We start from the raw sequence: 23,833 nt of genomic DNA on the forward strand, positions 1-23,833 counted from the left end.
GAATCTATTTTTAGTAACGTCATTCTTTTCACTAAAAGCTGGACGCTGTACAGCTAGCAACGAATCAGCTGGTTTCTGCGACCCAGTACCAAAGAGTAGAATGACATCACCACTTTTGGTTCTCTGTGACATGCCTTTTGGAACTCCGTGACATGACTTTTGGAACTCTATACTCAAATCATGCATTCTATATAGCATACGTGCTTCGTATTGGACCAAATTAGAAAAAATATTGGGAAAAGCGGACTGTAGCTCAGACGTCCCTAGACGAGTCCCCTGTTACGTCATTAGCCATTCCGAGACTGAGAAAAAACTAGGCCGAGTTGGCATGGGATCGGGGTGCATATTGGGACTTTTTTAGGGGTCATATTCCAAGATGGTGTACATTTTATAAATTTTGAGCACCGTTCCCTTCTCTTTCTGTCTAAAAAAAAGAAAAAAATGTCTACAGTTCATTATAGCTACAAACCATGTTTTATTTTTTATTTAAGGCTACTTGAAAATTGAATTAATAAGAAAAACTAGTGTAAAATTACGACGTTTCGATGACATCTTGTGTCATCATCAGGTTCGAAGTGGAAAGAGTTATTTATTTATAAATATTTATATTGGCATGTTCACTGTTTTCACTTTATTTGATACAAACTAATGTCATCAAAACGTCTTAATTTTATATCACAGGTTTTTCTCATAAATTCATGTTTTATTTAAATAGTAATAATAGTAAGATAATTCATTATTTTATTTATTATTTATTATTATTTATTTTTGTTAAAACATATTGACTCTCTGTGTTCTCTCCAGGAGCTAGGCTCATCGTGGGAGATTACACAATTATTATCATTATTACAACTTATTATTATTATTACTTGTCCGTGAATTTAAACTATTGCGGTCAGCACAATAAATTCGCTAGCTCATGGATTGCCGAGAAAAACTGAGAAAAAATTTGCCAATATTGCCAACCTCCCTCCACCCCCCTCAAAAATCTAATATTCCGTCCCTTAGTGTACGCCATTTTGCCTGCCTACTATTGATTGATGACGTCTAGTCTACCAAGACCAGACTTGGTCCTAATTATTCTTTCATGCATCCGCTGCGCGCTGGCCTAGAGTAGGCTGCAGCTGGGCTGTCTAGTTAAGAAAATATCTCTGGCATTTCTAGCTTTGCACTGTATTGGAAGCCATATTGTTACTTCATAAACATACAGAATTAAACCAATTGAAGAATGTCTCATGATCTTGTTTCTGTGAGCTGCAATGGATAAAATAAATACGTTCGTACTCAGTATTGTCTCATGTAGTTCATTTACATCTTGAATTTGTACGTGTTTTTGTTGAATTAATAGAGCGAAGTGTTCACGCGATCACTATCTGATGTTCTAGTGATCTGTCGTTTTGTCATTACTTTGCACTAGTTTTTACTTACTGACGTTTCGGACGCTAGTCCTTAGTCGGAGTATAAGAGAAAGAAGTGGTAGAAAGGAGTGTATATATGGTAGAATGAGACAAAAGAAACCAATGAGAACAAGGCAGGCAAAGAAACGAAAGAAATAATCAAGTGAGTGGGTTAGTTATAAGCAAAAAAGCGCTCATCAATACCGTTAGGACTAAGAGTGCCCAATAGATGAATAAGCCACATTTCTTTGGTCATGCGACAATTGTAATTGCCGTTAATCAAAGAAAGACCGAAAAACAATAAAGTCAGAAAGAGAATGGTTAGCTTGATTACTGTTTCATTAGAAACACCGACGCAGCTCACACTAGTTTTTGGCTAGTAATCGCGGATTTCAGTTTTAACTTACCGTTATTCAAGCGTTCTCTAATCAAATGCCAACGTCGCTGTTCCCGCAGCTTTTGAATCAGCACGAACCTCTCAGCAGAGAGTAGAGCGGTATCCAAGATATCCAAGACTTGTTTCTCGGTCTGTAGAGAGTAGACATTCTTCTGGCTGGTATAGTTAGTGATGAAGAAAGTCCTGTCTATTGGGCTCCCTGTGGCAGCAGAGGCTTCTTCGAAGGCAATTTCTCTGTCTTCGTCATTCTTGATTTTGTCTTCACACGTGATGACTGTGATGGGACTGTGGCCTACGGAGTAAATTGAATGCGCAGAATTGTAATTAAAAGCTATAACTTCATGTTTCTCTATTCTGATCAGATTTTAATTGCGCTCGAGAAAAGAAAATTGATCAAATAGCTGATGCGATGCAGTACATTGTTTTGCGCGCACCTTTGTTTTTCTCTACGATTCGAGTCCTCTATAGCCAACTATGTCGTAATTTGTACTAAATAATTTTAATTAACATTAATTTTAATTTTAAAATTAAAATGTTACAAATTGAGGACACCATTTTGACCTCGAATACCCAAACAAATGAATAAAAGCGACTTTCCCTGATGTTATTTCCACCTTTTACTTTTATCGAAGCATACGCAATTTGTCTTGGTGTAACGTTTTCCCATCACAGTACATACATAACACGTGCATGTCATTCTCAAGACCGTCATATATTAAAAAGTTGCCAGTGAGAAGACAGATGAATATGAAAAGTTAGATCTTTTGGGCTCCCTGTGTCTGAGCGTAACGATTAACAAACCTTGGATCCTAAGATATTCACGTATCCTCTCCAATCTTTTCTTGTAAATGCCTTCCTTAAGTCGCTTATCGTCAGCCCTCAGCATAAATATCACACCATGGACGCGATTTCCAAAGCATGCCATGTATCGAGAAGAAACATTAACGCCAGATTCATCTTCGTCATATTCACGAGCAATGAAATCCCCTTCTCGTGTCCTTAATAAATATTAAGTAAATATAAGACATAAAGGGCTAATCCAGGATCCTTAAGCGTGGGGTTCCAACTGATGGCTGCCACGCAGAAAGAGCTAGCGCGGTTGGCTTCACGATGGATCCAATTTCATTGTACCGATCGCAAGGAACCTGATCGGCTTAGACGTTTAGACCCCCACCATACATACAGCCCCTCATCTCTCCTACTTCAGCTGCAGCATATTAAGCTCCCTCCTCATCCCCCCTCACCCCTCCCCTCCTCCCCCCTCCCCCCCCCCCCCACCCCCACCCCCGCCGCCCTCATGCGCCACTCACCCATTATAATGAATTCGAAAGAACACTCTTGCTTTCTATTTATACCAGTACAAACCTTCCGGATACGATGTTGCGGCATTCTCTTGCAGGGTCGTTAAGGCTATCCCCAAAACCTCGGGTATCCAGAAGGTTGATGTTTAAAGCTGACAAGAATCTCTCAAGAATGACTGTACCCTCGGCGGTAGCACCTTTTTCAAACGCTGTTTGTTTATCTGCACCAAGTAAGGTTCTTTCTACAGTACCTATGTTGCGGAGCGGGAAATGATCAGGTCGTCGAAACTTTGATTTCTTTACTTCACTCAAATTAACCTCACAAAACAAAGCATGGTTTAGGCTTTGAAAAGAAGTGACGTTACTAACTACTTGCGCAATCAATAATTGGCTGCAATGATTGGCTGCAATGATTAGCTGCAATGATTGGCTGCAATGAATGGCTGCAATGATTGGCTCAAATAGAGCCACACGTTCATGAGCTCACGTCACCTACAAAGTACTCAGTTTTTTTGCATTACTTCTTATAATTTTACAACTGAAATCATCATTAATTCCCTCACAGAAAAATATCGTGTGACCTCAGTACACCATTATGTTTATTTCCTTACCAATGAAGCTTGTTTTTCCTGAGCCAGTGGGGCCAAACAAAGCAATACCAACTCTCTCCATATCACTGACTTCCAGTTTTTTAGTTTCAAATGCTTCTAGAGACAGCTTGTCACCAAAACCATAATTCAAAATGTCTTGTTTCTGCTTGAGAAATGCTCTCCCTTTCGGTTTGTCCTGGCATAATTGTTCCTCCATTTAATCTGCTTGTTCAGAACAGTCTTATCTTACTGTAGATGTACCAACATTTACACACATGACATCCTGCTTGGGTGTTATCTGTAATAAGCAGAAATAATTTATCCTGGTTTAGAAAGCGTTGCGTGACGACACTGAAAGCGGCTGTTGGGGAGACTAGGTTTATCTTTGATGGCTGCATTTTATGTTATCTTCTTTCTTTCGTTCGTTCTTTCTTTCTTTCTTCTTTCTTTCGTTCGTTCGTTCGTTCGTTCGTTCGTTCGTTCTTTCCTTCCTTCCTTTCTTTTTTTCTTTCTCTCTCTCTTTCTTTCTTTCCTTCCTTCCTTCCTTTCTTTCTTTCTTTCTTTCTTTCCTTCCTCTCTTTCTTTTTTCCTCCTTCCTCTCTTCTTTTTTTTCTTTCTCTTCTTTCTTTTTTCTTTCTCTCTCTCTTCTTTTAGTCTTTTTTCTTTCTTAGTTCTTTCTTTCTTCTTCTTCTTCTTTCTCTCTCTCTTTCTTTCTTTCTCTCTCTCTCTTTCTTTCTTTCGATCGTTCTTTCTTTCTTCCTTCCTTCCTTCCTTTCTCTTATTGTTTCTTTCTTTAAATATTGATTGATTGATTGCTTGACCAATTGATTGATTGACTGACTGATTCATTGATTGAAGCATGCATTCATACCCTCATCCATCCATCTCTACATTTAATCCATATATCACATCCCTTTCCATCGTCAATATAGTTATTTCCTTGTTCATCGAAAGTGGTCTTTTTAATGAAGAAAGTACCTTAATACCAGAGCATGTGATGATCGATCGATCATAAGTCAGTATTTTATATATAAAAGGTATCCGAATTAAGAATAAGTCCGAATAAGTCACACGACTCGCTTTAGTGCCTTCGTATCATCATTATAAAGGAAAAACAGATCTAAATCTAAACAGGTTAACGTCAAGAAGCAGAAAGACTGACTCATATTGAATACAGAATATCTAGCTTGCATCGAAATGATTCGGTCTAGGTCACTGATCCAAACCTCACCGTGATAGTATTTATCACTAAATAAAGTACTTACGTCTTTGTGCCGCTTCAACCATCAGCTGTTTTGCTTGAATACTAAAGCTTGAAAGGTCTATAAGTCATTGAAATTTACGTAAAATCGTTTTTTTTCTGAGAACCGGCGGTACATGCGGTGTAACCCGTTTTCGTGGAAATAGTATCCTACAGGAAGCCCAACCCACAATATGTCGAGTACTGTAAATAATTTTGTCATTGTTTTTTTTCGCAGAAACGCAGCCATGCAATATAGAAGTCTATTATAAGACCTTTCTATATTTTCGATACCTAAAATATAAAGTCCAGTTTTTCCCCTCCATAGTTTTCTATTCGGACATGCGCAGAACTATATTTGGAAAGGATCAAACACCAGCCTGCCGGGAGGACTGGGAAGCATATATCTCCCCAGACCCTTTCCGCCGAAGTTCCCTTAGCGCTATTAATACGTCCTAGCTAGGTTTATGTGAGGTTCACTTCTTTAGTTTGCAACTATTATAAACCATAATTAAATAAATTTCTGATTCAATTCAATTTAATTTGGAATTAGGATACATCCAAGCAGAAAGTGAGTCTATTTTGTAAAATAAGCCCTTATGTTATTACACATCAGTTAACTGTGGTTTTTTTTTTTTTTTTTTTTGAATAATTGTCATATAATATGCATTGCAAAATCTTGTTCAAAAAGACACAATGAATCACCTTTTCCAGTTAAACTGCGCATTCTCTTGAATACCATTTCTTTTGTTCTCTGGTCTCAAAGAGCGACAATTGATTTATTAGATCCAAACAAGGAATATTTTTTTTCTTTTTTCATGGGAATTACACGTGGCTTGCAAATTTTAATTTTAATTTATCAGTCTATTAGTGTCTAGAGATCTTCAGATGCATCATAACTTTATCTCACATAGCCTTCTCCACTCCTTGTCTTATTCCTATTGTCATCTTCACTTCTTTCTTCACGTCATCCCAGCTTGTTTTCAGAACATCAACTGTTGTGATTTCGTTTTCTTCAAGTTGTTTTACGATGGCGTGAACTTTGTCATCGGGCCATTTGTACTCAGCCTGAAGACGCTTGAAAAACTGCTTTACTGTCTCGCTAGTGCTAGCTAAAGAACAGAATATATGGCACAAGTTTGTTAAAATGTAGGTACAAAGTCTAAACACATAAAAATACTAACCAATTAGTACTATATATTAATCTACGTACTAGATCCGGAAGTCACTAAACGCGTATTATCTTTAACAGATATTTAACTAATACACATTAGTAGACCCTAATTCCAATGCTTTCTTTTGTGTCTATTAGATTATTACACGTTAACAAGTATTACAAGTATTATGAGTTGTTCCAACTTACTTCCACTGCTCGCTTCTGCGCCATCAGATCCCCCATGATGCATTTCCCGCAACTTCTGAATATTGACAAACCTCTCAGCAGAGAGCAGAGCAGTATCCAAGACATCCAAGACTTGTTTCTCGGTCTGTAGAGAGTAGTCATTCTTCTGGCTGGTATAGTTAGTGATGAAGAAAGTCCTGTCTATTGGGCTCCCTGTGGCAGCAGAGGCTTCTTGGAAGGCAATTTCTCTATCATCGTCATTCTTGATTTTGTCTTCACACGTGATGACTGTGATGGGGCTGTAACCTAGGAACGTACGTATTTACAGGTCAGCAATCAAGCTTTATTTAGAAAGCACCGATTGATCAGTCAGTCGTTAGCAATTAACTGCGATGGGTAACTATTTGCGTTTTTTTTTTGGAACTAGATACGCGGGTCGCGATTGCTGCATGTGTACTTGAGTTACTGTTAACCGCCCTGAAATTTAGTTCGTACTTCAATGAAGGGCGCATGTTATTGTGTACAGTGCCTAGTGAATGATTATGCAAGGAGTGTGTAATTAAATGAACATATATACAAACGCGCTTAAGTACGCGCGACTTGTGTTGATATAAACCGGTTTTCATTTGACTGTTAAAAGTTCGCGGCACGAACACGGTGGTGACACGGCAAGACAAAGACTAGACCAATCACCTTACGAAAAAAAATTTCTTCATTCATTCAAATACCCGAAACACGGCCACGCCAAGGTATCATCATATTAACCTACCCTGAAACCTGAAGTGATCTCTAATCTTCTTCATTCTTTCCAGATAGGTCCCTTCCTTCAATCGTCTATCATGGGCCTGTATCACGAAAATCACAGCGTGGACCCGATCTCCAAATTTAGCCATAGATCGAGCAGAAACATCAGCTCCCTCGCCAAGCTCGTCGTTGTCATAGTTACGAAAAATGACGTCACCTTCTCGTGTCCTGTTTTATAAAATTGGGGCATGCGTATAAGTTACATACAGCGCACCATTAAAACATTGCATTGTTTTTGGTGAACAAAAAGGAATTATGGAATAAGTTCGTTACACTTTTACTGAGTGCTTCTCGCGAGTTGAGGGGAAAACTGGGTCGAGTTGGCACCGCATTGTGGGGTAGTTTTAGAGGACAAAATAGACGCCATCTTGAAAATATTCTCTTAAAATAGCCCCACAATGCAAAGCAATGCCAACTCGACCCAGTTTTTCCATCAACTTTGGAATGGTGAAAAGAAAAGAAAAAAACGTGGTTCCTATGCTGACTTCTTACATCCGCAATCTATGCTGCGCGCGCAGATTGCTTCAGTACTTTGCTGCGTTTACTTATGCAGCACGCGAACAGTTCTCGACCGATCAGAGCGCACATAAAAAAGTGATTATATAATAATCTGTGTATTACTCAAGAAAGATATGCGTTGCATATTATAACTGGGTTGCCTGTGTCGTAAAATGCATTTGGTTCTTTCCCCCTCCTAGCCTCACTCGACAAAATGGAAAAATTGCGCAATACAATCCATATATGGATTGGATGACGTGTCCATAGCTGCATGTGGGCTCGAAACCAATGTGCAAAATCCTTTCTGGTCCAACTCTAGGAGATAAATAGGTCTGCCTCACCGTATATCATTCACTGGGTTGCCTGTATCATGCACAGAGGCTTAGTATAGCTGAAGAAGTTTGTTAGCCAAACCAATGTTAGCCAAAATATAATGGAATGTTTCACAGAAAAGAATTATTTCGTTTAACCTGTCTAATACGATCTTCACCCTTAAAGCGCAGGTTTTGCCCGTTTTTACGCTATAAAATACACAGTTTTGCGTTACGCATGTCACACTATTTGTGAATTTGGTCTTGCGCCATGATACAATAAGATCAAATATCCCAATGTTCTCAGTCAGAATCGCCAATTAATTTTCTAATCTTTTTACCATCCTTTGTTATTATATTATTCACTGGGGTGGCTGTTTATTTTCCTTGTCAAAAAGTGCAGAAATTGCGCAATAGTACCCAGACGTCTTCACGGCACCACCCACTAGTCCTTTGCAGGCATATGATATCGAGATCCAAAGTGCAGTAAATGGATTAAAAAAATCTTATGTGGATACGGTGGGATTCGAACCCATCAAAAAAAAAAAAAAAGAAAAAGAAAAAAAAAAGAAAAAAAAAACTTAAAAAAATCGACTCCACTGTGCCATACCCCCGAGACATCCGTAGAGCTGAGGCGGCGTATGGACGTCGGACCTGACGGCGATTAAATCCTTCTGCCCTTGGGTGTACGAATTACGCAAGAAAATGTTCTAGCCGAAGCATCAGGGGAGAGACCAGCCGGCCCCCAGACCATATCGGCTAATCCCTTGCATCTCTGCCACGCACGGAATCGGTTAAAAAAATAATGTTAAAAAGTCTAGTCTATTCGGTGCATTGTTTTCAAGGCTATTGTTATGCTGATTTACCTGGGACCGTAGTCCAGTGGATAAATCGTTGTCGTTCAAGAAATTAAGTCAAGCTCGTCTGAGGAGGGTTAGCACTTGGATGGGTGACCTAAAAATTATACCTACTCAAGCTTTTGCTCCTTTTTTCATCCGTTTTTCTTTTTTGATTTTTAAAATATTAGAATATGGAACAGTGAAACTTTTTGTGAAATCTAGCATTGGAAAATCCCTAAAAAAAGAAAAAGAAAAAGAAAAAAAGAAAAGAAAAAAAACCAAAAACTGCCGGCCATTTGGTATTTTCAAAAAATTGGGGTCATGGGTATTGAAAATATTTTAATTGTATTTTTCTTATCAAGCACAAGTTTTAGTTAATATATTCAAGATCAAGTAGCGTTAAGCTAATTACAAATCAAATATACCAAAATATAGCAATTTTATAACCCATGGCCCCATTTTTTGACCCGGCCCTTGAGCATGCGCTTAGAGCAGAAGCGCGGAACTCTTGATGCATGTATCAATATATGTACTAACTAACACTGACTTACTTGCCGGTCATAACATCAAGGCATTCTGCCAGAGTGTCATCCTCGATATTCCAAAAACCTCTTGTATCCAGAAGGTTTATTTTCAATAATGAGAGGAACTCCTGAAGAAGCACTGTACCCTCTGCACCAGCACCTTGTTCAAACGCTGTTTGATTATCAGACCCCAGTAGGGTCCTCTCGGCGGTGCCTAAGAGAAAAGAATGCTATTAACAGATCCAGAAAGCAGTCACACCCCAGACCCTTCGTGTCTTTTATTTCACTATTTCCAAAGTCCCCAACCTCCCTCCCCTCCCCGGTGCATTTTTAACTTTGGAGCGTCAAGAAAGGCGCGATCGCGGTTGAATTTTAACAAAAGACGTGTCGTTAGTCTCTTTTGTTATATTCTCTTGAAAACGATTGAAGACTAGCAACAGACCTTATCGTCCCGTCCCGTCCCGTCCCGTCAACTCCCATGCATCCCCCCCCCCCCCCCCCCCCTCCTACAAAGACGCAAACAACTTTCTATACGTACCAATGAAGCTTGTTTTTCCTGAGCCAGTGGGACCAAACAGAGCAATAACAACTCTCTTCATATCACTGACGTCCAGGTCTTGAGCTTTAAAGGTCTCTATCGATAATTTATTACCAAATTCGTAACTCAAAAGATCCTCCTTCATCTTGGTACAAGCAATCTTTTCTTTCTGTTCCTTTTCCTCCCTCAATCGTTCAGCCTTGAGCTCTTCTTCTCTTCTCTTTGCTTCTGCTCGACCGTGAGCGTCTCTCAGGTTTTGGAGTCTCACGTCTTCTAAAGCTGAGCTGAGCTCTCTTTCTTTCATCTGACGTAGTTCTTCCTCCATCTGCCTGACCAGTCTAGCATTTTCTGCTCTTGCTGCTTGCCTTCCCTGTTCTCTTGCATTAGGATCAGTTTTGTCAACAGTTTCGTAAACCTAACGGCAAGAAGTAATTAAGATAGAATATTAAGTCACCATGCATCATTTTTCTAGCGATAGTATATAATTTGAGTTTACTTTTTTTGACACGAAAGGTAATAAGTGATTGAGAATGAAATCATTATGCTCCATGGCATTCCCTCCCTCCCCCTCCCCCCAGGGAAACTTGGTAGCTTCCCTTTAAGAGGGGAGCTAGGTTACTGGCAAACAGACATTTGTCCTTCAATTCTGGATTTACTTTGACTTTTATTTTGGAGAATTGAGGTCAAATTCAATTTATTCCAAGGGTGGTGACTACCCTTCCCTCGAAAATTAGTTTCGGGTCCAACGAGATTCGCGGAATTGTTGTTTTCCCCCCTCTCCCTCTAAGTGATCATTTGCTTCGACAAAGATGTAACGCAATCTTATACATCCCTCCCCCTTCTTTCCATGCCAATAAGGGCCACCCCACACAATTAATCACATCAGTTCGGGTCACTCGAAATGCTCGAGAAGCGGAAGTCGATACAAAGAAGCTGGACTTTCGCTTTACATTTCTGTCCGGCAAGTGTCTCTCCGAAAAATAAAGCGATGACCGATTAAAGGACCCAGCTAAATTAGGCTAACTCGAGGTAGAAGGACATGCTAGGATAAATAATACATTAAAACTAGGAATTGAGCTGAACGACTTTCATGAAAATGCAAGCCAAACTTTAATGTGATATACACTTTGGGTTTCAATCTCGTGCTTACGGTTTCTCTTTTTGAGCCGCCTGCTTTTGCTGCTACTGCTAGAATTAAACTTAAAAGGAGAAAAGTTCTTACTCTTTGCATAAGAAATAAAGGATAAATGATATGAAAAGTATTATCTACTCACTATTTTTACTCCCATTTTCTGTTGAAGCTATAGCTTGAGTTTCGTGGAGCGATAAAACAAGTCCCAAACCTTCCCCGTACACTGTGCCTCGATTTATACATAGTGATGGCAATTCCGAGAAAATCCTGGGCGCAACTCAGTTCTTGGAATATCACTTGGGGAAAACCCTGAAATGATGATGTCACCACAGGTAGCCCAAAATACAACAAATATGGTGTGAAGCATGCGATTGGGTTTAAATCACCTGATAAACGTCAAGTTCATAATATTTCGCTATTTAATGAAATTCGGTCAAGTTCTCAAGTTCTCATGCATACTAGTCTGCTACCGATATCTTTTTACTTTGATTTTTTCAATCACCTATCTCCGCCCTCAACCACCCCCGACTTATTATTTTTTGTATTCATCGCTAAATTTCATGATGGGACCGAAGGGGAAGGAAAAGATACAGGAAAAATGCTCTTGATTATCAAGACGTTTTTTTATGTCGTTTGAAAATGCTCTCAAAATTTTTGATACTCTGCCAAATATACGGCCGGCTGCGGCAGAGAAAGAAAGCTTGGGCTTCCTGTGTGGCAATGCTTCTTCGTGCATGTATTATACGTATTACCGCAGATGCATGAGCCCGTCCACATCTTCGAAGTTGATAACATTATAATGGTAAGAAAAAAATATTGTCTTGTTTGATTGAAAAATTTCTTCTCTTTTTCCGTATAAACACCTCCAATCGAATGTACATTAACTTCTCAATGTATTTCTAGTTTCAGTTTATGCTATTATTCAGCCGTCAAGGCAAAATACGACTTCAAAAATGGTACACCGCGACATCTCAAAAAGAGAAGCGAAAAATCACTCGGGATTTAGTGACCATGGTGCTGTCTAGAAAACCCAAAATGTGCAGCTTTTTAGAGTACAGAGATATTAAAGTCGTCTATAAAAGGTAAGAAGTATAATATTTTACCAAAATAAACAGTCAACGCTTTGTAAAAGTTTTCAGTAAAAGTTCCCAATGTAAGACTTCGGCTAAAACTTTCGTACAGCTTCAATCAAATGCCTCATCAAGTGAGCTTTAAGTTTGCATAGTGTTCGGAACCGGAATAGAAATAGAAAAGAAGTCTGAGCCTGAAAAAAATATTTCTTCTTTAAAAAACTTAAAAAAGTTATCGCCAATGCGAACCGGGTTGGTGTTCTGCCAGGTCCCATGTCGTATGTGAGTAGAGTTGTTTGTTGGTTCTCTCCTGTGCTTCGAGGGTTTTCCGGGTTCTCCGGTTTTCCTCCCTCCGTAAATTTCCAATTGGAATCCAGTGGATGAAGAGCTACTTTGTGGAATCCACCATATACTTTGAGGAATTACCGTTATCCATTATAAAAGTTTGCTTAACAACCCTTGCATTTCAACCAGAAATCATAATAGTATGCTTACTACAGATGTTACTAAACTGAGTTTTCAACTTTTAGTCTGCATTGCTTTCTTTACCTGTTAGCATCCTTTGATAATTTTCTTTCCACAAATTATAAAAAGGATGCCAACTCATGGAGAAAAGAATGCAGACAAAAAGTTTAATATTTACCATTATTAAATTACTTTTTATAATTCTCGCATTCTGATTGGTTGGGAGCTTGTGCTTTATGAGAGTACACGGCATGCGCACACATTTTCAGTTGCATCATTCCTATCCAAAATAAGGGTTATTAAAATTTTTATTTTATAAGAGAAATAAAAAACTAGCTTTCTGTGTTGTGCGGAGTTATAAAGCACAAGTGGAGATTGGTGGAACACTCGAAAAGTGTCGAGAAGCACTCCGCTATGCGTCATACTTCTCCTAACACTTGTTCTACCAACCCTCTATAACTGCACACAGCACACACGTGCGTTTCCTATTTCTTCAGCAGCATTGTGTACATGTACACACATATACAAGAGGTAAATATGTATACACATGGAGATGTCATGTAATGTTTGTACATGATGTTTTCTGGTTGAAAACCCAGTTCAGTACCATCAAACGTATATTCCATTGTTAGCCAGTCCACCAAAATGCACTAGTCAAATGAAACCCTCAACCCCTAGTACATAATTGAAGTTTTATGGTTATGAGACCTGGGCTTACACTAAGGGTTTTTGGGTGGGGGTGGGGAGGGGGGGGGGAGAGGTAGGGTCTTATAAAAGGAGGGGGAAAACATCTGAAATCCTTTGTATCTAACAATGTTTTTTCTTTATAATTTCCATTGAACCCAGGAAGCAATATTCTAAATATTGTCATTGTGCTAAGGGTGCCTCACAGCAGCACTCCATCAGTGAAGACAGGTGGGCTTATAACCAGGGAATGTTAATACTTATTTCTTGTATCTTCTTCATTCTCTCTGTAGATATGCAAGCTTGTACTTCTGCGTTGGGATGGACAATGATGACAATGAGCTTGTTGCACTAGAAGTTATACACAGATATGTGGAACTTCTTGACAAATACTTTGGAAGTGTAAGTGATTTAAAAGAATATACCTATTGCAATTGACTAGGAAGATAAAAGAAATATGTGTTTCTTCTTCATCTTAAACTCTTTATCCTTGTGTCTTTAAAGTTATAAACCCCCTTCCCAGAATATATATATATATAAACATGAAACAAAAAAACAAAAAAAATGAATGAGTGTGTATAAGACAACTGTGATTTTTTGCAGTAACCCTCTTTCTTTTCTTCCAGGTTTGTGAGCTTGATATTATTTTCAACTTTGAAAAAGCATATTTTATGTTGGATGAGCTGTTAATTGGAGGAGAAGTCCAAGAAACAAGTAAAAAGAATGTACTTAAAGCTATATCTGCACAAGACCTTCTACAAGAGGTAATGAATGGTAACTTACTTTATATTAGAAAACAGGGCTTTTGAAACAAAAAGTCATGTGCTGTTATATGACCCTGATACCAAATCGATTCAGTCAAAGGTCCCTTGAAAAAGGCTCTGCTAGATGGCAAATGAACTCTAAATTGCTTTACACCTTGAAATCAAGTATCTTATAAGTGGAAAAAATCATTTTGAAAAGGTAATTTTGGATATGACATTAGTAATCCAGCAAAAAATCTTTAAATAATGGAAGTCCAATTTTTTTGCCATCCAGTAACAATCATGTGTCAATCTATTGCAAAAGGCCTATTGGAACTTATCCGGTCAAATCTTTGCCTTACTGGTCATTTTGACCAGTAATGTTGAGCTGAAAAGGGTTATGACTGAACTAATACTAATTTGGCCTGTCATCATGACTGCCAACTTGCCACCATCATTTTCAGCTCTATTTAGATGATATATTTTCAGGGATTTGAACCCATAAAAACCAGTGGTCATATGATAAAACATGGAATAACATCAAAAGGCATTTTCTTTGCTGTGGGAATTCTCATTCATTTCTTTGTTGGCCTACCTGTGGGGTGGAGGCTAATGTGACTGAGAAAGACTGAGCAAGCTAGCTCTGTTCTTCCTTTCCCCCATCATCTCCCCAAGCCCTCTCCTCCTCCTTTTTGACACAGGAATCCCTATATGCCTAAAAAAGTAAAATAAGAGGAGACAACTAGTATGAAAACATCAAATAAAGTATTGTGTTTAAGTGGAAATCACAAAAAAGACTCATTTCATATCTGATGTACAGGCAAATTGTGAATTTTATTGGCTAGTCACATGTTTATCTTAGAAAGGTCATTTGAAAATTGGCATAATGAATCAAGTAAACAAATTCATTAGTGTCACCATGTGCTTCACTTTCAGGAGGGCGAGAAACCACACACTACACTGGAAGATATTGGACTATCCTGAACTTGTACTTATTCAATCAATCAATCATTTATTTCAACACATCTTTCTTTCACGACTTCCTTTTCACTTGAACTCAGAGCTAAGAATATTTTCAATCCTTATTCATTCCTGCTTTTGTTCTACAGGAGGGCGAGTTGCAGAAAACACTGGAAGAGATGGGGCTTGCCTAAGCACTGGTTCTCTAATCCCCCTAATCTCCTTTAAACTTCTTTGATCTAAACTACTTTTCCTTTTTACTCTATTCCTTCTACTTGTTCTGCAGCAATTGGAACTTCAACAGACTCTTGAAGATCTGGGCCTGTCTTGAAGATAGATGACTTGCTAACCTTCCTTTTATTAAAAAACTTAGAATGGCTAATAAATATAACCAATAACATAGTAAATCTTATAACTTTACACATCCAGTGTTGTCAAAAGCAGTTTGAATTTAAGGTTTTGATTGTGATTATTAGTTTTCTTGGCATAAATTCTCTCATAATCATAAACATTAGTTTGTATTATTACCAGCATGAATGTGAACTGCGATCATTTAACCGTTTCAATACAATAGATTACTGAAAAGATATTAAAATATATAAATGAAATTCAAAATGTGAAATAGTGCATTGTACGAGAATCAAGGCCAGCCACCAAGTGGTTAAGTCAGAGAAAATTGATTCATTTGTAATCATTATTGATTCTTGATAAGACATCTTAGCCACTTAAAGCAGAATTTCTCATTAACAACTAATAAATTTGAAAATTCAAGAAAAATAGTTGCAAATGTCATTTGTTAAATTGATTTATAACTAGTTATTATCTAATCTCCTTATATTTGCTTGTCTGTTCTATCATTTAAATACTTTCTGTGGTTTTGATGAATGAAGAAAAGATATAAAATTTTAAACTCATAAATTGTAATAAAAATAAGAACAATCTAAATAAAATAACTGATTATTCACCACTTAAAGATTTTTGACTAAGCCATCTTTTCTTATTTCTGCTCCTTGATATCTTTGAAAAGAGACTACTTGAAACTTGAAATGCTTTCTTCTCTTTTGAATAACTGTGAAAATTATTAAATTGAAACACAATTTGTATTGATCTAAGATGTTTTATAGATGGGGTGAGAGATAGGTAGATCTAGAGGAAGTTCTTTGGGTATCCGCATGGATTCCAGCTTTCTTTCCAGGAAGTCCTCAAAAGTGTTTGAAACAGCATTTCTGGGAAATATCAAATAGACATTATTTGGGGTTGGAGCATTGGACTAAAAATACTACTACTTTGGGGGGAGGGGGGGGGGAATCCTGGAAAGTTTTGGAAATCAATAATGGATTTTTTCAGGACCTTGAAAGTCTTGGAAAATAGATTTTTGGTCAAATAGACTATAACATGTTTTTTTAGCTTGTCTGGCTTATGCCTTGCAAAGAATTGTTTTAGTCATAAAGCGCCAAAGATTTTTTTCGTCAGCATTGTAGGTGTGGTGAATGCGAGTCAATGCCTGCTGCCAGCGCCTGTTTCAGATTCATAAATTTGGCTTTATTTTTGCGCTGTGTGTGCTTTTGGGATTTGGGTCGAAGGGCTTTGGCAAAGTTTTGGAAATTCTCGGGGGATCCTGTACAAACCCTGACTACTAATAATCTATGATAAGCTTTATAACGAACGTCTCGGGAGACTGGGGAGGAAAGGGGGAGGGGAAATGGGATAGGGAGAGCAGGCTTTCCCTCTCCCTTTTCCCCACAAATGTCTCAAATCTTATAGCTTGGTACGTACTTTGCTAATAGGGGAGACCTCGTGGAGTTCTGCCTTCTTGAAATGGTTTGTTAAATGTTTGTCATATATTAAATACAAAGCCAGTTTTGCTTAACACTTTTACAGTTGCAATGATCTCGCTATCGCAAGGATAAGGTTTGGTGATCATCAGTCTATCGTGAGCAAACTTGTTTCGCGGAACTGTCGGAGCGTAATGTCCCTTCGTATTAACTTCTATATGTGACACAGGGCAGTAGGTTCAGTACTGTTAACACCGCTAACTAAATTTCTTTAAGTGATGTTGGGTTTTCATCTGATCCATAAAGCCCAGATCCCGGTTGTACGAAGGTTGGATAGCGCTATCCGACGGATCAATCATCATCCAGCGAATAAGTCGATGCTGTTATCCAATAAATTTATCCGACTGAATAAGATCTATCCGTCGGGATAGCCTATCCACCATTCGTACAACCGGGCCGCGCCCTGTACAAAATGACCAGTGCCAAAGAAGCTAGTTTTTGTCTAAATTAATTGCCCTATTTCACTATGACGTCACTGCTTGTTTATGTGGGGGATAGAATCGCCGCCAATTGAAAATTGAACAAAATTTGCTCCTAGCGAAACCGTTTAATCTAAAATGGCCTGGTTTTAGATATAATATGTGTTAATATGTACTAAAAAATATTCTGAGCGTTTGCTGGCTATTTTACTTCTCTTTGTGGATTGATACGGGTTTTAGATCAATTTTCGGTGAATTTGCGTTGATTCAGACCCCCTCCGACGACTATATGAGCCTTTGCGTTTAAAGAATAGATTGTTTTGATGTGACGTCATAGTGAAATAGGGCAATTGAGGCTCTGGTCCCTAAACATGAACAATTTTGAAAATACAGAAGTACAAAATATTTTATTATATTTTTGATGATCAATATTCCAAACTGTCAAATGGCACTTGAAAAGTTGTTAAAAATATCTCATTTTAAGTACGGCACACCTACTTCAACTTACGCATTTCAACTTAAAGAATTTACAAGTGTAAGAAATCCGCCTACTCAGTTGTGGTCGAACTCAACCGTAACAAGTACATGTGCAATATCGATCGTTATTAGTATTTGATGGCGTTTCCAGAGAAGTTTTACGAACTGTCTCTTTTGCTGACCAGCTTCCGACAAAACTCTCGACCAAATTTTCATCGTTCCCCTATTTTTTACTTTAGCTTTCTCACCACACACAAATAGTCTATTCTTTCGTTTATCTACAACTTGGATTTTTTGTTGCGATACCTTTTCAGTAATTTAAAAGAAGAGATAACTAGCTAAAAACTAGTGTGAGCTGCGTCGGTGTTTCTTATGAAACAGTAATGAAAAAAGGTAAATTATACACCGTGAAAAGATGAAAAAACTTACTGACGTTTCGGACGCTAGTTCGTTCGTCGGAGTACTAGCGTCCGAAACGTCAGTAAGTTTTTTCATCTTTTCACGGTGTATAATTTACCCTTTTATCATTACTGTAATTTAAAAGAAAGTTTTTTTAATGGTCAACTGACATTTTACGTTGACGTAAATCTAAAATTATCTAACCGGTGTTAAAAATTACTTCAACTTACGCATTTCAAGTTTTCGTGTAATAAATTCGCCTACTTAGTCATGGTTGAACTGGCCGTAACAAGCACATGTGCAATATCGTTATTTGCGTTTTCAGAAAAGTTTTACGAACTGTCTTCTTTGCTGATCGGCATTAACGTCACAACGTCGATTTTCTTGCAAGCCTACGAGCTACAATAAGCTTCCACGTTACCAAGATGACGAGCTCATGATAAATAAATATTATGCTTTATAAAGTAAATTATTGAAGAAAGCAAAGAAAACATAATCATTAATGCCTCTTCATACATCGGCGCGAATGCCACTAAAACCAGAACACCAGCGAGATCGGTGACTTTGCATTTCAAAGGAACGCAGTAGACATTTTTATGGTCCGGCAAAAATAGTTTAAATTTAATAATGTTTAATCTGAATAATTCATTATCATAAGTGTTCCACTTCATTGGGATTTCATAAAGAGTGATCAAAACCAAAAACTTACAAAAATAGTTAGTAGAAACCTTAAAGTTTCAGGTTTTCTTGACAAAATTCTAGGGTTACAATTGCGATAGTGATTATACTCGAGAGTTGAAAAAACGTGGTAATCAGTGTTGGTAATATTTCATTTCAATAACAAAATAATTAACAGCAATTGCTAATATAAATATACATGATTGTAAATATACGATTATCGCTTCTTTTTTCCCTTTTTCTTACGTCCTTGTTTAGTTTGTTCTTTGTCATTTGTGTTTTCGACTCTTAGGGCATGTCCTTGTTCTTTGATGTGCTGAAATAGCTTATTTCGAGTCGCGAAAGCTTCCTTGCAAACATTACAAGCGTGGTCTTCTGAGGTTTTCTTTGCGTGGATGTTTTGTTTAGAGTTTGCACTGTTGTGCGCCGTTGAAGAAGCACTGTCCGCAGCATGTGTTTCGTCATGACCTTCTTGATTCGATGTTTCCTGATCTTTCAAGCTGCTTTCCTTCTCGCTGTCATGATTTTGACAGTCACTATTTGTATTTGAAAATTCATCGACATTTGCATCGATATTTTGAATCGCGATGTTACCATTTTCACTCACGTTATCGTAACTATCGTCAAAGCCTTTCTGTCTTTGAATTGAAATTTTCCTTACTGAATTTTCATTTTTGGAACTTCTACCTGTTTCATCTTTTTTATCTTTCCCTTCCTCGACGTGGATTTCGTCCGCCTCACGAATCTTCGAAAGCTTTCTCGATTTCCCTTGCTTTTCTTTAACTTTAAACTTATTAGTTGTCTTGATTTTAAGGTCGATCAAATCCAACGAATCTGCCAATTCTAATTCTCCAACACTCACAAAATCTTTAACGTCGTCCTTCGCAGCATTGGAGTTCTTTGGGTCCATATTGACCTGTTCCATACTTTCTCGTCTTTCACTCAAGAATGCCTGTTCAGTGTCAACAACCTCTTTATATTCGTTGTCATCTTCTTGATTGACGCCATCCATTTCCTTAAGCTGGGCCTCCAATTCTATTTTAAGTAACGCTACTTTTTCCTTGTGTTTACGAGACTTTTCGTGGTTGATCAGCGCCTTCTCAGACTTGAAGGGTTTATCACACGCAACACAGTAATATTGCTCTTCAACCACGTCTTTTTCCTCGCCTGATTGGTCACCACTGACGTCATTATCTTTGCCGAATTCACTGTCCAAATGAGTGTCCATATCGGCCAAGTCTTTCTCCAGTCCAGACATGGAGTGCCACTCTTGGGCCTCGTATTCTTTAAACATCTTTTCTCTTTCTCTTCTAGCTTCACGCTTTTTCTCTTCGGCAATTTTCTTTCGCTTATCATCCATCTCCTTCAAGCGCTCCACATACAATTTTACTCTTTTATCTCTCTTCTTAACAAAAGCAACTAATGCTCTTATTTCTTCATTTCTATCCCTCTTCATGGCGTCTCTTATTTTCTTGTTCTCTTTCTCCATTAATCTCATTGTCCTTCTATTAGGTGCTTCACGAATATCGTATTTTTCGCACCAAGTGAATGATTTTTTCGTACAATAGCTCTGCCAAAACCCATAGAATTCTTGGACCACTTCTTCATAATCACTATCACTTTGACCGAATTCAGGAACCTCTAGAAGAAATTCATCGGCATCAGGTATAAACTCAGCATCTTCTTCGGCTATAGTTTTAAAAACGCCCGAATAAACAGCATAAAATCCATGTTTGTCGTCACCAAATCCTGAATAAGCAGACGAACTAAAATAGCTCATGAGGTTGATACCATTATCAACATAGTCCTCACCGCCACGGAGAATTTGTTCCCTGTGTTTATCATACCAGGCTCGTTCTTGTGGATCTGACAGGACTTCATAAGCTTGCTGGATCTCTGCAAATATTTTAGTACATTCTTCTACATTCTCAGGGTTTTTATCAGGATGCCATTTCAGTGCGATTTTTCTGTAAGCTTTTTTGATTTCATCATCTGTAGCATCTCTTTCCACGCCAAGGATTTCATAGTTACATCGTCGCATTTTATACTCTATCACTCGAGGAGTGAAACCAAAATGAATTGCTTGTCAATTTAAGGTTTGGAAGTTTCAGAAATATTAAAATCAAGGCTTAAAATCCCAAATTTTTCGCCACAAAACCTCAAAACTCGTGGTGTAACAAACATGGCCGCCAAATGGAACCGCTGGCCTTATCTCGTGGGCTCCTATAAGTCGTCATAGTAACGAATTTTCCAGCTGACTTAAAGAAACGCAGGCTCTTGTCAACTGTATCCATGGTAACAAGTCACGCTAATTTCTTTGCTTGTGTGTCAAGTAAAGTCTCTTGAGTTGAAGATTTTAATTTCATGAGCTAACAATACTACTGTTTTTCGGCATCAAAAAGGAAAAGAAAAGAGCCATGCATAGAGCGTATCAACCCATTACTCCTGCTAATAACAAACTGTTGAAACAAAGATGGGATAATAGCAGTTACGACACTCATCGCAGAAAGGTATAGTTTTGGTATTCGGCAGACCAATGTCTGGTCCGGTCCTGTTTGAAGAGAGTTTTTCATATCTTTTCAGGTTAAATCGGCGGTAGCTGTTATCGATAACAAAGCGCCCAAAACATACATGCATCTTCATTTAAAGCTCAAAAAGATCCAGGTAAGAATTGAATTTTTTGCTTGAATTATAACTTGTTGCGAAAGCATGCATCCGGAGAAACCAGCCAGATGTTTGTATTCATATCACAATAAAAGGTTTCTATGTAAACAGGGATAAAGAACCTCACTGTTACATAAAAACATATAATGATTATCCTTTCATCTCAAGATTTCATCTCACCAATATTTAAAAAAGTACAAAGAAAAAGGCCTCGAACCCTAAGTTACTGAGAAACAAAATTATATATCCTTCGGAACTCTTGGAATTTCATTCGGCGTCTTGTTCATTGTGCAGAGTAACTTTGCTTTTGTTTTGACAAAGGACCTTTTCTTATATGGATATCGGGGCGAAAATGAGTAAAAAAGCTTTCAAGTTTTTGAAATTCTCTTAATATTTGATGGATAGCAAGAAACTCGTTTATTTTTTAGCAACCAGTAATTTGAGAACCCCTCATTAACAAAAACCAACCCGTTTTATAATCAAATATCAAAAACAAACATTTTCAACCAAAAAAGTGAAAAAAATTAGCTCAGTTTTTCAATGTTATTTTATTCGTTCGAATCATTATTTTTATTTTTTATTTTTGCTGTATTCTTAATTTATATTCCATTTCACTTGAATTTACTTTGCGAGCCAGATGTCGAATTTGCTCATTTTCCGGTTTCATTTACTTTTTGCCACAGTTGTGACATTCTTTCAGAAAATCTGACGAAAACTTGCTAGAAATTTGAGATAACGTTGAATATGTTATTAGGCAGGTCGTCAGTAATTGATAGGCAACTTCAAAAAACCGCTAAAAAGTCGTAAAGGCTAGTGCCTAAATAAATTCCGTTTGTCAAAATTTCATTAAATGTTTTGAAATCTTGGAAATTAAAATAAAAGCAAGAAAATGCAAAGAAAATTGCTTTGCAAAAAGCAGAAATTGGAAAGTTTTGATTATATTTTGTTAATTTGTTGAATATTTATAGGTTGAAGAGGAAACAAATGCAACTATTCAGCGCGATAATCGTATTTTGCTTGAGAAGATGTCTTACATCATGAGAACTAAAGGAAGAGTGGACAATAGAAATGATTATGAACACAAGAGCCTGAATAAGACCAAGAGACAGAGGGAACTGCTAAGAGTAACACATGAAAATCAGGTAAAAACTGAATCAGCTTTGTTAAAAATTGGACCACAGTAAGTTGTAGAGGCAAGAAAGAAGGGGTAAATTATTGCAAATATAATATGGAATATAATATAATATAATATAAAACGCTTGGATTTTTTCTAGGCCATTTTAAAGAGAATTGCATCAAGAGAACCACACTACAATCATCTGCAATGGGTAAGTCTAGATTAAAAGTATCATTTACATTTACTGCATTTACATAATTACACTGTATAAAAATACTAAAAAGGCGGGGAGGGGGGAGGTATAAAAATACTACAGAGGTGGGGGGAGGTTGAAGCCTCATAGAAGAAGTTGCTTTGTCTGGTCCTGGTAGGAACATGCTGCTACCAAGATCCTCAAGCCCTGACCCTATCTAAGACAAACATTATTGAAATCATATCCAGGAGGGGGCTAAAGGGCCTCCCCATCCTCATGCTGTAGTATTATAAACATGTATAAAGTCACATGATAAGTTCAACTTACCAATATTTTAAAAACAGGTCCCCTCCACCCCACCCCCCCCCCCCCCCCCGCCCCCAAAGAGCAAAATACTGGCTATGCCCCTGATACACCTTAAATTCAGAATCCAAATCAACCAAAATGTTACCTGTTACCTATTCTCCTCACACCTCATGGCACATAATGGCCTCAGCCCAAACATGTAACCAACTAATAAACAAAATGATTTCTAACCCTTTCAGCAAGATGATTGGCAAATAAACGAGACCTACATGGAAAATATTTCAAAATACCCCAAAGACTGGTACAGACAGATGACGAAACAGAAAAGTCGCAGTAAGTCAGAACCAAGCAAATCTAAAGCCCAAAAAAATGAAGAAGACAACAAGCCTAGTTCAGTAGAAGAAGAAAAAGGAAAAGATGATGACACAAAAGAAGTGGTCAAAGAGGCTGAAGAAAATGTTGAATAAATGTTGAATATTTTTTTATAGGCATTGCAAAATAAGCAATGAATTGAATACTAACATTTAGAATAATATTTACAAAAAGGATGAAGCTTATTTTAAGTTAGTTTTTTTTCTACATTTTCTTTCTCCGAGTGTTAATTTTAAAGTTTTGACAGTGTTGTTTCATTAATGAGTTTGCTTTGGAGTATTGAAGTGGGGGGGGGGGGGGGGGGGGGGGGGGGGGGGAGGGTTCCTAGCTGCAGAACAGACATTTTGTTTTGTTTATAAATTAAACCAGACTGTAAAAAAACTATGTGTGTGTTACTGACTTATTTAAATTATTTGTAATAAAAGCATTAGTGGCTATAGTTGTTGTACTTTATTACTTCCAGAAATATAATGAACAAGTGGTTTGTAAATTCACCATACATCGGTTCACTGGTCAGACACAAAGCATTTAGCTGCAA

At 37.7% G+C, this 23,833-nt stretch overlaps 5 protein-coding genes across 7 annotated transcripts; 2 read left to right on the forward strand and 3 right to left on the reverse strand.

The window, feature by feature from the left end:
• Nucleotides 1-455: 455 nt before the first annotated feature.
• LOC148913387 (uncharacterized) lies at nt 456-5,095 on the reverse strand. The gene is made up of 6 exons (XM_089028974.1): nt 4,951-5,095; nt 3,707-3,983; nt 3,160-3,346; nt 2,596-2,792; nt 1,805-2,086; nt 456-1,254 (listed from the first exon to the last, which is right to left on the reverse strand). Exons 2-6 carry the CDS (start codon nt 3,900-3,902, stop codon nt 1,109-1,111), a joined length of 1,008 nt encoding a protein of 335 aa, XP_088885100.1. The 5' UTR covers nt 3,903-3,983; nt 4,951-5,095; the 3' UTR covers nt 456-1,108.
• A 350-nt stretch (nt 5,096-5,445) lies between these two features.
• LOC116293369 (uncharacterized) lies at nt 5,446-11,185 on the reverse strand. Its single transcript, XM_031700789.2, has 6 exons — nt 11,056-11,185; nt 9,782-10,196; nt 9,271-9,457; nt 7,037-7,239; nt 6,289-6,573; nt 5,446-6,037 (listed from the first exon to the last, which is right to left on the reverse strand). Exons 1-6 carry the CDS (start codon nt 11,068-11,070, stop codon nt 5,832-5,834), a joined length of 1,311 nt encoding a protein of 436 aa, XP_031556649.2. The 5' UTR covers nt 11,071-11,185; the 3' UTR covers nt 5,446-5,831.
• Nucleotides 11,186-11,671: 486 nt separating this feature from the next.
• LOC116293371 (AP-1 complex subunit sigma-2) lies at nt 11,672-16,705 on the forward strand. Of its 3 annotated transcripts, none has more exons than XM_031700792.2 (5): nt 11,672-11,715; nt 11,817-11,995; nt 13,426-13,534; nt 13,759-13,896; nt 14,985-16,705. In XM_031700792.2, the coding sequence occupies exons 1-5, from the start codon at nt 11,713-11,715 to the stop codon at nt 15,027-15,029; spliced, it is 474 nt and encodes a 157-aa protein (XP_031556652.1). In that variant the 5' UTR covers nt 11,672-11,712; the 3' UTR covers nt 15,030-16,705. The 3 variants fall into 3 exon arrangements, with proteins under 3 accessions (XP_031556652.1, XP_031556653.1, XP_031556651.1); XM_031700793.2 differs by having other exon boundaries at nt 15,122-16,705; XM_031700791.1 differs by lacking the exon at nt 14,985-16,705 and adding an exon at nt 14,812-14,978.
• Nucleotides 16,706-18,579: 1,874 nt separating this feature from the next.
• On the reverse strand, nt 18,580-20,822 carry LOC116293373 (dnaJ homolog subfamily C member 21-like). Its single transcript, XM_031700794.2, has one exon. The coding sequence runs from the start codon at nt 20,682-20,684 to the stop codon at nt 18,861-18,863; it is 1,824 nt and encodes a 607-aa protein (XP_031556654.2). The 5' UTR covers nt 20,685-20,822; the 3' UTR covers nt 18,580-18,860.
• A 6-nt stretch (nt 20,823-20,828) lies between these two features.
• Nucleotides 20,829-23,568, forward strand: LOC116293370 (sperm axonemal maintenance protein CFAP97D1). Its single transcript, XM_089028982.1, has 5 exons — nt 20,829-21,153; nt 21,227-21,307; nt 22,276-22,449; nt 22,582-22,635; nt 23,163-23,568. The coding sequence occupies exons 1-5, from the start codon at nt 21,061-21,063 to the stop codon at nt 23,388-23,390; spliced, it is 630 nt and encodes a 209-aa protein (XP_088885108.1). The 5' UTR covers nt 20,829-21,060; the 3' UTR covers nt 23,391-23,568.
• Nucleotides 23,569-23,833: the final 265 nt, after the last annotated feature.

Source organism: Actinia tenebrosa, unplaced genomic scaffold, assembly GCF_029948245.1.
Source record: "Actinia tenebrosa isolate PJP-AT-01 unplaced genomic scaffold, QUT_ActTen_1.0 PGA_scaffold0__85_contigs__length_37466705, whole genome shotgun sequence".
Taxonomy (NCBI): Eukaryota; Metazoa; Cnidaria; class Anthozoa; order Actiniaria; family Actiniidae; genus Actinia; species Actinia tenebrosa.

Excerpts from the sequence above, each read along its gene's own strand:
- LOC116293373 (XM_031700794.2), bottom strand. The coding sequence starts at position 20,684 with ATGCGACGATGTAACTATGAAATCCTTGGCGTGGAAAGAGATGCTACA.
- LOC116293371 (XM_031700791.1), top strand. Across the intron at positions 11,996-13,425 it reads ATTAAAGTCGTCTATAAAAG|ATATGCAAGCTTGTACTTCT; the intron begins GTAAGAAGTATA and ends TTCTCTCTGTAG. Across the intron at positions 13,897-14,811 it reads CACAAGACCTTCTACAAGAG|GAGGGCGAGAAACCACACAC; the intron begins GTAATGAATGGT and ends CTTCACTTTCAG.
- LOC116293369 (XM_031700789.2), bottom strand. Across the intron at positions 9,458-9,781 it reads AGGAAAAACAAGCTTCATTG|GCACCGCCGAGAGGACCCTA; the intron begins GTACGTATAGAA and ends CTTTTCTCTTAG. Across the intron at positions 6,038-6,288 it reads CGCAGAAGCGAGCAGTGGAA|CTAGCACTAGCGAGACAGTA; the intron begins GTAAGTTGGAAC and ends TCTGTTCTTTAG.
- LOC148913387 (XM_089028974.1), bottom strand. The coding sequence starts at position 3,902 with ATGGAGGAACAATTATGCCAGGACAAACCGAAAGGGAGAGCATTTCTC. Across the intron at positions 3,347-3,706 it reads AGGAAAAACAAGCTTCATTG|GTACTGTAGAAAGAACCTTA; the intron begins GTAAGGAAATAA and ends TCCGCAACATAG. Across the intron at positions 2,793-3,159 it reads CGCAACATCGTATCCGGAAG|GACACGAGAAGGGGATTTCA; the intron begins GTTTGTACTGGT and ends ATATTTATTAAG.
- LOC116293370 (XM_089028982.1), top strand. The coding sequence starts at position 21,061 with ATGCATAGAGCGTATCAACCCATTACTCCTGCTAATAACAAACTGTTG. Across the intron at positions 21,154-21,226 it reads ACGACACTCATCGCAGAAAG|GTTAAATCGGCGGTAGCTGT; the intron begins GTATAGTTTTGG and ends ATATCTTTTCAG. Across the intron at positions 22,636-23,162 it reads ACTACAATCATCTGCAATGG|CAAGATGATTGGCAAATAAA; the intron begins GTAAGTCTAGAT and ends TAACCCTTTCAG.